Here is a 16,887-nt window from a genome sequence, read left to right as displayed (position 1 = left end):
AAATATATATATATATATACTGGGTTGTTCGGAAAGTAATTTAGTTTTTTTTCCGTTGAAAACAACACAATATTTTTATAATAAATAAATATTTTGTTGAATTATTTATCGACCATTTTGATCAAATATTTCTTGTCATAGTTTCTGGTAATAGCATGATTTCATATTCATAAAAGTTTTGATCGTTGCTTACAAAAAACCAATCCAAGTAATTTTTGACATTGTCATTTCAAGTAAATGTCTTACAGTTAAAAAAATTTGTATAGACTGGAACAAGTAATAATCCGAGTGTGCTCGATCTGGCAAATATGGTTGGTGTGATAGCACGTCCCATCTAAGTTATAACAGTTTCTGATGAGTTACCAAACTCGTGTGAAATTTGACATTATTGTGGTAAAACACTACACATGTTTTGTTGATCAATTCTGACCACCTTTTCTGTTTAATGATATTACTCAATTTGTTTACTCGATGGCAGTACACTTTCAAATCAATTGTTAAATTGTCTGGTAAAAGCTCAAAAAAAAAATTTTCTTAAAATCCAACCAAAGATAGCACCTCTCCTTAAGAACATGTGAAACTCATATATCAAGCTTTCAAACAAAACCAATTTGTTTCAAGTAATCATGAATGGTTCAATTTGACAAATTTAATCTTTTAGTGATTTCACGTGTTGTTATTCAGCAGTTTGCTTCAATCAGTACTTTTTATTTTGTTTTCATTGGCTTCAACTGGCATCCAGAACATGGTGCATCTTCAATATTGAAATAGCCAGAATGAAATTTTGTAAACCAGTTTTGGCACTGTCGTTCTGTCAATACATTTTTGCCATAAACGTCACACAATTATTTTCTCGCTTGAACAGTATTCTTATCTTTTCAGTAATAAAAGAGCAAAATATGCTGCTTTCGATCTTCTATATTTGATGGGACACAAAAAAATAAACAATTGCACAGAATCAAACAAAATTTTTTACAAGTAAGCCTTAAAATGCTAGTTGTCAAAATATATAATGATAATACGGTTTAGAATAAAAATGGCAGGAAAAATATGACAAATCCGTCTAGTGGTACAAAAAAAATGAAATTACTTTCCAAACAACCTAGTAGTATTAAAATGCTTGTAACATATGAATTTTGGCTTTAAAACATGGTACAAAACAGCATTTATAGTTATCCTGAAAAAAAAAAAAGTCATTTGTTCCTAACATGTAAATTAACATCTGAAAAATGACTATTTCTTATAGTCCCTGTCCCAAAATAGTTATCACAATTTTTAATTTATACCAAATATAATTCAAACTCAAAGAAAATGAGTACTTTTTATTTATCCATGATAAAATAAACATTTAATTTCAACAATAATGAAATAATTTATAAATTGCACTATAAACCTAATGATTGTTGTTGGTAACACATACACATTGTATGAACATTTTCAAATGCCCCAGAGTCCTGTTTCAGGTGAATCTTGCTGTTTTGTTGATGGAAGACAATTTCTTATATAACAAACTAACTGGATAAAAATACTATGAATAAAAGACCCCTTTAATAATCCAGCTAATAAAAATTAATAAATTAAAAACGTTTTCGATCGTTTCTTAACGATCTTCTTCAGTTACCATAATTTTATCACCATAGCTACTTTTCTGTTATTTATATTTTTAATTTCGTATTTACATTCTTTTTGTGTTCAATTTTATTCTATGTTATGGTAATTGAAAAAGATCGTTAAGAAATGATCGAAAATGTTTTTAATTTATTAATTTTTATTAGCTGGATTATTAAAGGTGTGTTTTATTTGTAGGAAGACAATTTCACATATAAAAACTAGAATATACATTAAAAAAGAATAACATCCAATGTTCATTGAAAAACAAAGAAATTTAAAACTAACAGAAGTCGTTGGAGTACCAGCCTTAACATTATAAAAAAATTTGGAACAAAACACCATATGTCAATATGGAAATGCACAATGACAACAAAACTATAATGCCAGTCTGTAAAGAGCCTGTCAAGCTGCCAAGAAAGAAAGCTCCTCCTTGTGATTGATATGCATGCTGTTTATATTTGCTTTAAAAATTTCTAAAGCTTTTAAATATCTAAACCATATGGTGCATTGCATTGTTACTAAGGTGCTAGCCTTTTGTACATGTGCTTTATATCTAGATCTGTAGCATATATTTTTGACTGCCTTATGTAAGCGGAATGCTCTTGCAGCCTCTTAACTGATCTTTTGTGGATCCTACATACATGATGTCACTATCAAATCTCCTGTCTTTCAGACACACACAGTATACTCCCAGAAACTTATTCAGGTAGGCAAGTCCTTTGCATTCCTATGGAGAGTGAAAATGGTGGGACATCTCTTTTAAGTAAAATTTATGGCCCTTTTTTTGGATATCATTAAATACACACCTCAGGAGGGGATGGAAGGTTACCATGTAATGGTCCTCGCTATCATGGTGATCATTATGTAATGCATTTAGTCCTTCTGGTGGATTGGGATGGACAAGAGCATCCTTAGCTGCTATACTATGCACCAATGATGCATTGTATTTATGTGCTATAGCTAGACTTTCTCATTGCATCAACTCATCCTCACATAATGATAGAGAGGAAGAGTGGGTAAATGCACATCTAATGAAGGCTCTATAAGCTGCAATTTTATAGGAGTAAGGATCAAGATCCAGCCAGGAAGTAGCACAGAGCAAAAGTTGGCTTACAATAAATTGTAAGCCAACTTTTGCTCTTGTGGGTGGATGTTAATATCCAAGAAATACACTTCATTTTTGATTGCCTGGTCTAGCTCCATATAAACCTGATGACCAGTGTTACTAACACCAGTCATTAGGTTTATAGTGCAATTTATATGTCATCCAGTGTAATGTGTTCTTTTTTCATTTGAAATAATTTAGTCAATATATAAGCATTTATTGACTAAATGCAATCCTGAGGCAATATGAAATGCTTCCTAGTAGGTAGTTTTCTCTACGTTTTTCTTTATTTGTGTATATAATTTTATAAGAATTATTTTCTTTCAACTGACATCACATTTTCCATAAAACTTTTATAAAATTTTAGCCATTTATGCTATTTCTTACACTGATATGAAATAGTGAATGCATTTTTGAAAACATTACAATTTATTTCTTTTTACCTTAACTTATCTTTCACACAAATTACAATTAAATGCACTCAAATATTAAGATCCATTTGTTAGTATATGAATTTTCCATGACAACATTAAACAAATGATTTGAATAAATTACCAGAAAATCTCCATTTTCAGACATATATTTTCTTCTCCATTACTTTTAATCCCTCTATTTCATTTCAATAAGCTTACCTCCTGGAACTGATACAACCATTTATTAAAAGTGCTTATTTACTTTTACCAATAGACAACTCTCTCTGAATGAAATTGGAACACATCTGAACTCAATCCATAAAGGTAAGCATTTTCAATAATTTAAGCTTCATAAAAATGTTAAACAGACATTATTCACAACTTCCTCACTACTTCCAGATAAACAATATTTAGGTATGTCCATACATAAACATTTAAAGCCCAATGATTATATTAAAGCCAAATAATTACTAGATTAAATCAGGCTGATTTAATCCAGTAATCATTTGGCTTTAATTTAGGTATGTCAGAATCACTTCATTTTCCCCATAGTACTAAATATCTCATAATACTCAGTAATTGGTATGTTAGAAATAGGTAAAAGGATTAAGTAATTAATAATCTATTAGACTACCATTAGCATTCATCCTTCACTACATAGAATTTTGCCTAGGGATAGGAATCTCTAGAAGTTCTATAAATTATTTGGTACATATGGGATTTCTTTAACTAGAGATTCTTTTACACTGTTTTAATTGTACTCAGTCAATTAAAATATGAAGCTTAAATGATTGCTTATCTATTTGAATGTAAATGATATGTATACTCTAGTAAACCCATAGTTTAGTTAACTGAATTTATCATTAATAAAAGTTTCTTTCCAAAGTAGTAAGGAACAAATATTATTTCAAGTAGCTATTACAATAATACAGTAATACTTCGGTTTTCGTTGACTTCAGTTATCACTGATTTTGGTTTTTGTCGATTTTTTCACAAAAAATTTGTCTCGGTTTTCGTCAGTTCCCTCGGATTTTGTTGGCATGCCCATGCAACCTCACTGCTAATTTTGTGAAAACAAAAGGCGACCCACACGTTTTCCTGCTCAGTGTGGCATTGTTTCTCATTGTGTGAGAATTACCTCCCCTCGCATTTAGCCAAACAACTCCTCTATGACAGCTGGATGGCCAAGCAGTCAAAGGTGGTAGCCTACTGCTCTGGGGGAACCAGGATCTAATACACGAGTCAAAAAATCTCCAGGAATTTTTCAAAAGTGATCTGTCCGGATATGTTGGGCCCCATCACTCACCACCCACCTACCGCCCCATTGTGGGCCTGCCGTCACTCACCACCCAGCTGCTGCCCCATAACAGGCTTGCTAAAAGAGGTCCTCTTAGTGCCCACAGGGCAGAAAAAGTTTTAAAAAAGCCAAATAATTCCATTGTTTCCTTCCTTTTAGCTTCATCATAAGACCAATGAAAGTTTCCACAGCCAGCAGTCCTTCGAATGTCATGTTAAACGTTCATTTATTCTTTACATTAGTCTTTTACATTCATTTTATATTAATTTATTATCATTTTCAGTATTAAACACTATTTATTCTTTTATAAATTGTGTTTTTGGTATGTATTTTGGAGTGTCTAGAATGAATTAATTGGATTTACATTGATTCATATGGAAATAATTGCCTTGGTTTTTGTTGGTTTTGGATTTTGCCGATTGTTTTCGGACAGATTATTGACGAAAACCGAGGTATCACTGTATAGGGAATAGTGAGTCACTAGTGATCCTAGCTTTGTACCCCATAAATTCCCTTACTGTATTATAAAAGCATGAATATTGCCGTACAGATATCATTTTATAAATTAATTTAACAAACTAGCTACCACTTCTAATTTTATTTAACTCTTATTTAAATTATTATTATTATTATTATTTTAAAAAATTAATTATATATGTACTGTACAATATATGCATATAAATACAAACATAACTGTTCTGTTCAATTTTAGTTATATTTATTTGTCCTGAATTCTCTAGATAAGCCTTCACCAGCAAAATTATTTGTTTTCTCAAATGCTTTCAGCTGTTCTAAATACAAAACAAATATTCATTGTTTTGTATGTCTAGAAACCATTTGTACAATTGGGTACTGTTTAAGATATATAATTATTATTCTTAATTCAATATATCATAGTTGAAAAAGTCTTAATAAAAGGAGTAAACATACTTTCACTTATTGAATTAAGTCTTTTAAAATATTATTCTGTATATTTGTCATTTTATACCTTTCTGTAAATTCTTTCAAGACAGTAATGTCAACTAAAAAAATTGGTGTCAATCATAAATCTCCAGCAATAATAGGTTTCACTTTACCAAATATTAGAGAGAAGGTATCTATTAGCATCTTTATTCTGAAAGTTTAAAATAATTACTTCATCTTACGTTTTGATTTTGTTACGTATATTTTCTTTAAGCTTAAAATATTTATACAGTACATTCTGTCAACATAGATTGTGTCACTTTTATTATTTAATAATAGTTTATTTAATGATTAGTTTCATTTTTTGGATTCATGTAATAACTTTCAAACCATCTTTCTTTTAATTTAACATAGCATTTTTTCAAATTTTACTTAATGATAATAACATTGAGTTATTGAAGATACTTCTATAGTTTGTAATTTCTGTGATTCTGTATTTTATAATTTCGTGTAGAATTATTTAACACCAAAAAACAGTATCATAAATAAGTCAGAATGACTAAACTAACTAGACACAATATATTAGCTATTATTGAATCATGTAATTAATTTGTCAAACTAATTACTTTATATTTAAAGATAAATTTTTATTTACAACATAATACAGATTTGTAGATCTCTTTATTATTACCTTCACTCAGTATTTTAATAAAGACTATAAAGAAGCAGTTATAGGAAGAAACTCTTACAGAATAATGAGTAATTATTTATTGTGACATAAAAAATTGCAGCCCAGCAATGTGACAATCATATTTTTAATTTATTTCATTTAAAATATATGCTTTCCACCTCAAATTAGTATTGAAGTGTCTTGCCCCCTGTACTCCATTGGCAATGGAGTCATGCCAGTCATCTATCCAACTCCTTTCAGGGGAAAAATTTTTAATTTGAAATAATGCGACTTTCTATCTGCATCTATCGTTCATATATAGTTAATCAGACTTCCAGTACCTAAGGTTTCCATATCTGGTCTCGTCTTTCATTTATCTAACTCTATTCTTGAGATTAAGGAAAGACAGACAGGCGACAGTGGGAATTTATAGGTAGGTCTACAATTTCTTCAAATTGCAGCCCAAATGGCAGATATTGTATACACACTACAAGAAATGTTTTATTCACAGAAAACTTGTTACAATTAGCATTCTATAAGAAAATTTAAGTTTATCAATTTTATAGAAATTTTGTTTGTTTATTTGTTTATAAAGTTACAGCAAGGCAACAGTTGGAAGATCTGCCTAGGGGATGCCTTCCAAGAGGTCTTTTTAAGGGTAACTGGCCCCTATTCAGGCACTACAGACATGGAGAAAACCCAGAAAACTCCATGCAAATTCATGATCAAACTCTCAGTGTTCAGAGAACAGAACTGCTTGGCCACTGGTAGGCATGTAAAAGTTTCAATTTGCTTATTAATAATTGTTTCATACCTTTCATAAAAACCGTCAAGCATCAATGCTTTGATGTTATTTCATATATTATAAACTAGAGAAATAGGACAATACATAATAAAAGAATAAAGTGAAAAAATTTTGAAAGCAAGATATGGTAATTTATAAATAAATGTTAAATTGTCAATGAATTATAAAATTATTAACTTTTCGAAATTTAATACAAGGCAAAGGAAAGATCAATTTAACTGATGTAAATTATATTAACAAATTAAAGAAAATGAAAAAGACTACTGTTAAACTATTAACTTATTAACCTTTGGAAAACTGATCCAGCATAATGTCAAAATGAGATCACAAAACAATTGATGAATCTGGAGTATTCATATAATAAAAAAATTTATATAACAATTTCTAAATTCAAATTTTGTTTATAACATCAATATATTGTTATCAAATATTTCTGAAAGATTGCATTAGATAAATAAACCAAGTTCATTTGAAACTGCTGAATTATATCAGCTTGTCTGGCAAAGCACTGAGCCAACTTCCCTGTATTTTGTCAACAATTAAAATTTAAAAATAAAAGCCAATACTCAGTAGTTATCTTTTTTTATCTTTCCCAATCTTGGCAAAACAATTTACTGTTATTAGAACTGTAAGATATAACTCTTGTTTTTATTTAATTATTAACACAATCTCTTTTAAATTAAAAGTATTTTAAAATATTTGTGATTAACTAAAGTAATTAATAAATTGAATTTAAACAACTAAATTTATTCATCACACAGTCAAATAAATTTAGAATATATGACTGTATTAAAAAGCTTTTGAAAAAATTTAAATAAAAAAGAATATCTTTAAATAAATAAATATTTAAAATTTTAATATTTGTGTAATTAATATTATATTTTTTGATAAAAATTTGCCTTTGCATTGCAGAGCCATCTCTGGGATCTACCCTACCTCCACTGTGATCCTGGGTGCTTCATGCCCATAAGGCAAATTACATACTTGTTGTTGTTGTTGTTGTTGTAAAGAACGTGTTTCATGATGACTATGATGACGAGGACTACAACCACCAATAACAATATTAGTAAGATTATGATGATGACGACGACGAGAGGAAGGAGATGGAGATGGACCAGGACTAGAATGTCGACTACCCCCTCCACCACAAGTTTGAATTAATGTTCCACCACTGACACTTGGGCCTTAAAAATAACAAAAGTGCATTATTTATTATGTAGATCATCATATATTTATATTTGTTATAAAATATTATATATATTAATTAATATATTGATCAAAAAGGATGTATATATGCTTAAAGAAAATAAAAATTTTAAAATTATTCTGAAAGTAAAGTGCATTTTGCTTCAAACCATATACATCTTAAAAATTATTATTATTGTTTCATATTTTCAGTTTTAAAATGAATCAGAATTGTAAAATACAACCTAATAAAGTTTATACAAATGTTACCTAATACAATGTTTGTCAATGTGACCCTCAAACATTTTGTGCAAAACTGCTATGCTGCGTCTTGCAGTATGCACAAAATTTACTGGTGGATATGAAGTATCTTGATACTAAAATGAAAACTAATAATATACAATTTATTTTCATCATTTTAATGGTCAAATTTAGTTTGAATGTCATGAATATCAGCTTAATTAGGATTGCATAAGGTACAAGACAGAAAACAGTAAAATAAAATTTTGTTGTCAAAGCCCTGGGAGGTTGCATATTAGGATTCTGCAGACTGCATGTGGTTGAAAACATTAATTCATCACATCATTTTTGCTGATTTTAAGGTGTAATGAACTCTTTCATCATAATACTTTCTTGCTAAATTAAACACTGCCAAGTGCTTGCTGTTTAAGTTGAGGCTGAAGGAATGTTTGCACCATCTCTGGAGGTATCCACTTTCTACATTAATATTAATTGTACATTCAGCAGAATCTTCAAAAAATTATGGGCCCAATAATGTCACCTATATTGATATCAAACAATAACTTTTTCCAAATGCAATAGTTGTTCATAAAGGTTTTTTTGGGGTTTTTATTTTTCCTATAACAAAAATTCTGTTTAAAAACTCACTGATATGAAAAATTATTCTCATTCAATACCAGTAAAGTAATACTGAGGAACAAAATGTAACTTAATGCCTGTTAAAAGGAAATCATAGATTAGTTCTTACAGAAATTTTTCCATTGATTTCAAATCTTTTTCAATCTCTTTCTATCATCTAAAATGTATTCCATGTGGATTTCCTGCCATATTTAGCTGCAGGAATATCTATCTTCATGGTCCAGCAGTAGTCAGCTAGCATACTTGGATCTCATCTGAAAACGGTTTTCTATAGGTTCTTAACGGTTCTTAGGTTCCTGGGAAAGAAATCCATATGCAAGTCCAAGAAATGAATCTTACATGAATGAGACATGCAACATTCTAGTTGTCAGTAGTTCTGCAAAAATTTCACAACAAGCATTTCATAGTTATCTGCCGTATTTTGATTCCCAAGAAAAAAAATTGTTCACAATGTTCTTAAAGGATTCCTTTGCTTCATTGAAACTACCTTCAAATGCAGGATTTTTCATTAGTTCTTGAATTTGCAGACCAAATATACCTTCTTATCTTAGCATCACTAACTGTAGGGTACTTGGTTTTTTTTCGTTATATGGATTTTATTGTAATTAAATATTTTGAAGACAAAATCTGCCTAATTAGGGACCAATGTAGAGAACTTATTCTTCAAGAACCAGAAACTTTTGCTGTTATGATCTATGACTTTCATAAATAATCAAGCCAAGTTTTAAATGTAGAGGTCAACATTAGATTTTCTCCAAGGAGACAAGCAGCTCATTTACTGTACTCTTCTGTGAGGACCCCAGTGATGCCTTATCACTGACCTGATATCATTTAGCATGGCAATCTACACTCTCCTGTTTAACAAGGAAGTGACATTCAGGATAGCGAGGTGTAAATTGCATGTGTGAGTGATGGCGTTAGACACTGAGGCAAGATCTCTCCATTTACAATTTACATCCATTTATTAGAATATAAAATGTATCTTACATAAGTTTAGGAGAATCTCCCTTTGTCCTTAAAACTAATCTGACACGATACATGATGTCCAGACAATGGTGACAAGTTGGGGATACAATGTTCCAGCACAATGAGACAAAGTTCCCAATGTTTGTTGCTCCTTATTAGTTGATCCAGTGATCAACTAATTAATCTTGGTGTTCAATGCAGATAGTGTACTAATAGGAGAATTTAAAGAACACTGTTTGTTGTTTACTCATATTACTTGGTTAAAGTTGACTGTCTTAGTGAAAAAAAGCTCTGCTGTCTTAGTTGAATAAGCTCCACTGTCTTAGTGGGATAAGCTCTGCTGCCTTGATGGGACAGGCTGTTCTGTCCTTGAGTTCGAGCTTCTTAAAGGTTTCACATCCCCAATTAGACACTCTGGTTGGTTGTGATCTCCATCTTCTCCCTTCCCTTTCCAATTGGCCCCTAGTCTGTTGCAAGGACCATTTGGGACAGAATCCAAAGATTAGACACCAGTTGAAGATGTTTACTGAATTTGTTGCAATTATGTCCATAACTGTGTCAAACATTTTTGTAAATACAGTTGACCCCCCTATAACGTGCGTTCCTATAACGACAATTCCTATAACGTAGCGAAAAAATTGTAGCAACATTTGTATAAAGTACCTCCTATAACGTCGTTTCGCGACAAGATTGATAGAGTCTGGACCAATAGTGGATGAGCAGCCGAACTACTTTCCTCCGACCCTGCGCCACGCTACGGAGCGGCTAAATTGAGTTTGCTATCGTCTGTTTAGTATTATATATAAATTATATATAAATTAGGTACTGTACATATAATTATATATTAATTATATATAAATTAGGTACTGTATATATAATTATATATTAACTTAATTTATTGTAACTTTATTATAATTATATATATGCTTTCTGCCGCCTGGCAACACGCTACGGAGATTTTAGGCTAGTAAGTTGAGTTTATTATCGTCTGTACAGTATGTAAATTAGGTACCGTAAGTCTAATACAGCACTAATTTTATACATTTCTTGTGAAAGAAACACTTCTTATTCAACGGCCATAAAAATTATTTATATTAATGATGTCTCCAAAGGTCAAGTTATTTTTCTGCGAAAAATTATTTATCAGAAATCGCGGCCGCCGTTTCGTGTGCTGTTCCGCGACGAAGACAAGCTTTGAACAACGGGCGTAGTCGAATGGTGCACACTCGGTAAGTAATCCTATAATTTTTTGTTTATAGCATAGTTTATACAGATTATTCCCAAAAAATTATACGTGTTTTGGAAATGTTGAGTGGAATTAGTCTAGAATCGGTTAATTTTATAGAAGAAAACCTTTCAAACAGCCTTAGTCCGTAAAGTTCACACCTATCGGGCCGCGATTGGCTCATGTATTTAATCATTCCTACAACGTAAAATTCGATCAGCGTGGAACATATCTAAGCGTTATAGGGGGTCTACTGTATTTGTTTGTAAATATTACCAGCTGCACTTGTGTGACATTTAGTTTTATTAACCATTCTTTTTTTCTGTTTTTGCGATCATAGGAGAAAATGGTTGAATTCCTGTTCTACTCTCTCGCAAAATAACCTTTCTTGCAATGTTTTATCAATTAAGAATATTTTTATATAAAACAAATTTCTCCTTTAAAACAGATTTTAGAGGTTTCAGACTCTAGTTAAGACTTTACACTTCAGTGAGTGCTTCTCTTTTCAGCCATTGTTATTTGATGTAAAGCACTTTAAAATTCCTGCTGTCCCACAGGCACAGGAAGCAACAGAACTTTTTAAAGTCCAGCTGTAGTCTTGATAACCCTGGTTTTGTCCCACAAAATATTGAATTAGTCTTGGTTAGTGAAACATGCTTAAGCTATATTATTGCATTTGTGGCAGGCATCATATTTATATTCATAGACTCACTATTCTAATTTCCTGCTAGTGTATCTAATGCATGCTATTTTCAGTCCTATATTATCCATTTTAACAGGGATCAAAACATTTCTTTGCCATCTCAGGCATTACTAATGGAATGAATGAAAATATTCAAGCATTCCCCAGAGAGAACCTCTTGGAAATGTCTAAATAATAAGAATGCAGATACACTTTCCACCTCTTGAAAGTATGCCTTGATTAACAACATATAACAAGAATACAAATTTTTTAATGTTTATCTTTTTATTCATTTTTATTCTTATTTTATTATTGCTTTTATTTTATCTTTTTATCTTCTTAACATGTATTTATTATTGCCATTTGTATTAAAATTTGCAAACAATTCAAATTTTGTGTTACAGTTGGAATAGTCGATTGAACTTATTAATCAATTAATGAAAAATCATGACAATGATCTATAAATTAAACTGGAAATGTTAAAATAAAAATGTAACCATTTACTATGCAGTAAATATGTATTATTCTAATGTTTTTGGTTTTCTTAATTGAACCTTCTTCGGGAAAAATTTGAATTTTATAATTTAAAAAGAACAAAACTGCCAGTTATTCTATATTGGTTTACCACATTCCATTTTTGGAATAAATTTTTAAAATGTGCATGCTGAATTTTATACATTGAATAGAACATTGCAATAAGTGACAAAAAAAAACAAAAAAATGAATAAAACATAAAAACAAAATATGTACATTATCATATAAACCAAGTAGGAAAAAAACTAAAAACTCAACATTTTATCATCTTAATTATTTTTATTTTACAAGAATAAACATTCCTGTCAAAATAAAAGTTTCTAGCTCTTAAATTTAAATTATTTTAGAAATTCATTCTATAGTGTAATTTTTGAAATATTTTTCACATGAAAAAATAAACATTAATACCAAAAATGATACACATTATTTTTAATATACACATTTTTTGTTTTGTTTTCTTATCTTGTAAATTCAAGTGAAACCCAGTGCAAAGATAAAAAAAAAATATTTTTTTAAAACTAAATTTAAAACACAGTAAACCCCTGCTAATTCAGACTAACAGAAGGTAAAGGTTATCAAAGTTTACAAAGTCCAAGTTAGCAGTTGTGTTTTCTCAGATGATATGGAAAACAAAAAAGGTCGATATATAGTACAGTAATTTATTATGATCAGCTCTATTCAGAAGTTTACTGAGTTTTAGTACATTATACTACCAAGTTTATTATAACAATGAAATGAGCTAAAAATTTCATGACAGTACAGTATAAATAATGTACAATCTTTAGTAACTTAATGACTACAATAATATAATGCACAAATATTGCAAAGGCTTCTTAATATAAAAAATACTTGTTAATTATAATTTTTTTCTATTGTTAAGAAATTTTAAATTACCATATAGTTCATAGAAAAAATTTGTCTAAGTTATGCAAGTCCAAGTTAGCATGGGTTTACGATATATGTATTTCAAAGTACTTTTTTGGATCACATTAATTACAATGCTGAGTTAATTAAAAATAAAAATATCTTAATGAAATTAAAATTATAATAAAGAGAGAGTATTCTTGCACTTTTGAATAATATACTTTTTTAGGAATATCAAAATTAAAGATTCAAATATAATTAATTAGGAAACTGAAAAATCTGCATTTGTTGATATGGTTATATAAGATAATTATAATATTTATGCTAAGATTTAATTAAAAAATTAAATAAGATAAAATAAAATACATTAGTAAAATAAAGTAAACGGAAAGCTTAGCTAAAGTAATTTGAATTTTTTAGGAATCAATTATTTAGATGTGAAGAAAAATAGAATATAGAAACTAAAAAAGTTTAAGTTAACTTTAAGTTTCTCCCAAATATCCAATTATAATTCATTGTTTTGTGATTGTTATATGACCCAAAAACTTCTAAGACAGATCATTATTCAACATAACTTCTATATTCTTGTCTGTCTTATGACTTTCCTGGTTGTCTTTTTGGTTTTTACTTAATTGTGCTGCAATTTGAAAAATTGTAGACCTATAAATTCCCACTGTCATCTGTCCATCTTTCCTTAATCTCAAGAATGGAGTTAGATAAATGAAATCTGAGACCAGATATGGAAACCTTGGGGCAGGAGGCCCTGATGAACTACATACGAACTTCTAATGCAAACTAGATGTCATGTTATTTCAATTCAAAAAGTTCCCCTGAAAGGTATTAGATGACTGGCATAACTCTATTGTTAAAGGAAAAGTATGATGTACAGGAAGAAGTTACTACTAATTTGAAGGAGAAAATATATTTTAAACTAAATAAATTAAAAATGTAATTATTTCTATAAGTCCAGTGCATTCAATATTTCAGTCATCTTTGTTCAAGCTGTTCTGTCCTTGAGTTCGAGCTTCTTAAAGGTTTCACATCCCCAATTAGACACTCTGGTTGGTTGTGATCGTTGTTGTTGTTGTTGTTGTAAAGAACGTGTTTCATGATGACTATGATGACGAGGACTACAACCACCAATAACAATATTAGTAAGATTATGATGATGNGGAAGAAGTTACTACTAATTTGAAGGAGAAAATATATTTTAAACTAAATAAATTAAAAATGTAATTATTTCTATAAGTCCAGTGCATTCAATATTTCAGTCATCTTTGTTCCATTAGGTAGATATTCTACACATACTTCTTTCAATGAATCATTATTTTCTTTACTGTTTCCTCTCTGTATTATAATTTTATTCCATTAAAATATTTTTAATCTTTAATTGTTCTACAATAAAATTTAAATTGAATTCTGACAGAATTAATAATTTATCTTGTTAATTTTATGATTATGAAAAATTTTCAATCTTACCTAAGCCATGAGTATGATGCCGTTGGGGAGTTAAAGAGGGAGGTGATAATGTGGAAGTATTTGGATGTAATAAAGTTTGTTGGTTGTAAGACGTACATGTTGCTGTTTGATCTTCAACATCCAAAGGTGTTGTTAAAGGTGGAGGGAAATGCAAATTGGTGAGATCTGGTAATGATCCAGTATTATTAGACATAGGTACATGATGCATCATTAATGCATTTTCTTCTTGGCTGGGAAACACGCTAAAAGATTTTAAAATTATCAATTAATACAGATGAATTTCCATAACTATATTTCTTACTATAGATTAATTGGACATATTCAAAAATTATTCATTTTTATTTAATTTATTAATATCTATATTTTTAAAAAATTATTTATTTTAGATATTAAAAGTAAACATAATTTATATCTTTTCTATTATCATCAGATAAACACACACACTTCAAGTCTTTACATAACAAATATCAATTTCAGTGAAGTTAAATTGAAAAATTTTATTGAATAAGAAACCATGAAAATAAATAATATCATAATTTTATTGATATTTCTACATTGTTAACATAGATGTAAATTATATCATTAAAATTACTTATCAATCTACTAAATTTAAGTTTTATTGATGTCATCATATTCTGAATTTCAATGCAATAAGTAAATATGTATATATGTAACACATTCTAAATAAACACATTAGAAAACTTGACTAAAATTTCATCATCAGTCTGTTTACGTCTATTATGTCTACTATATTAAGTTTGTCATTATTTATATGAAAATACTAAGAAGTGCTAGAAAAGAACAAGAGATGTCAAGTAAAAAATATCTACACAACCACACGAAACAAAGCCTTTATTTAAAAGGCTTTGTTTCGTGTGGTTTCTTTCTGAAACAGAAATATTGAAGATTCAAAACAGTTTATTGTTTAAGTAATGCTTTATCAATCAATTTCAAATTTGATTTAAAACTATTAAAAAATTAAATAGTGATAATTAAACCTATATTTAAAAGAAAACTTTTCATAATAATGGTATGTTATTAATTTATTTACTGTAATATATCATTAAAATATGGATACTTATCAAGGAAAATATTATTAAAAATTTAATTAAATATTTTCACAATGAAGCAAAACTGAAATACTGTAATCGCTTGCTTTACAATAATAACACATCTTTTGAGAAACTAGGTCAAAAACTACTTTAATGAAATCAAAAAATTCTTTGTGTATTCAAAGAAATTATTTTTGCACAAAATTGAGTCACATTGTCAAATGTTGTATTAGGTCACATTTGTATAAACTTTATTAGGACTGTATTTTACAATGTTGATTCATTTTAAAACTGAAGATATGAAACAAACTGCTTTGAATCTTCAATATTATGTTGTTGTGTAGATATGATGTCTGGGTTGTTAACCACAAACTTTACAAATCTGTATCTAAAAGGACATGTTATTAGAATTGTAATAATTAAATCCCTTACAATTTATGATCTAATCAAAAATAAAAATGAATTCTTCAGATGCAAGTTGATAAGTGGTATTCATAAAATTCTAGTGCATTTCAAGAATAGCAATATTTGTAAGTGGTATGTTGAGATCACTAATAGAATGTTAAATATGTAAAATAAATGAATATAAAACAGATATCCAATAAAGAGGGGATAAATACTGCGTTGACTAAATAAAAAAAGAAATAAAATTGGACAAATCCAAGCTTATAGTTGCAAATATGAAAACCTTTGTCCTTAAGCTTTATTTCTGTTTTTTAAAAGAAATTTTACAAGGTATAGTCTATTATAAAATCTATATTTTTAAAATTTGCTCTATATTTGAACTATATGTTAAATTATTTTTAATTCAGTTATATAAATTTATTATTTATATTTTTATTAGTACAGGTATCCCATGTATAACCTAGTAGTTAGGTTCCAAAAAAGTGCCATGTTATGCAAATCCAAGCTATACAAAAGAAAGGACAAGTGAAAAAGGGTTAGGTTCCAATAGTGAATGAAACTATACTATTCTTTTTTCATTACTAAGAGAAATATGTTTATTAAAGCAATCAATAATTAACTAACAATCACAATTAAAAGTACTGTATTACACATTAATAATAATCTTAGTTAAATGAGAGTGTTTTCTTTTTACAAAATATCATCATCATCTGAGCTTTTTTGTTGATCTTGATCAGAAATATCAGCAAAAACTTTCATGTTTTTTTATTATCATCATAAAAATTTTTCATGAATAACAAAACAAAAATAAA

General features: G+C 28.9%; 1 protein-coding gene across 5 annotated transcripts in view; it reads right to left on the bottom strand.

The window, feature by feature from the left end:
* The window catches only part of LOC111634314 (CREB-regulated transcription coactivator 1-like), a 210,865-nt gene that overhangs the window by 144,848 nt on the left and 49,130 nt on the right, over positions 1-16,887 (bottom strand). For 3 of the 5 annotated variants that reach the window (XM_023379066.1, XM_023379067.1, XM_023379070.1), the window contains exons 8-9: positions 14,619-14,860; positions 7,741-7,988 (exon numbers count right to left, since the gene is read on the bottom strand). In XM_023379066.1, the coding sequence (XP_023234834.1) occupies positions 7,741-7,988; positions 14,619-14,860 (490 nt within the window). The remainder of the gene's footprint in view (positions 1-7,740; positions 7,989-14,618; positions 14,861-16,887) is intronic. The other 2 variants (XM_023379068.1, XM_023379069.1) reach the window with 2 other exon arrangements.

Source organism: Centruroides sculpturatus, unplaced genomic scaffold (assembly GCF_000671375.1).
Source record: "Centruroides sculpturatus isolate CEXI.00-Female unplaced genomic scaffold, Cexi_2.0 scaffold886, whole genome shotgun sequence".
NCBI classification, from domain to species: domain Eukaryota; kingdom Metazoa; phylum Arthropoda; class Arachnida; order Scorpiones; family Buthidae; genus Centruroides; species Centruroides sculpturatus.
The sequence above is the reverse complement of the archived record's forward strand: the minus strand, read 5'-3'. Positions and strand labels throughout refer to the sequence as shown.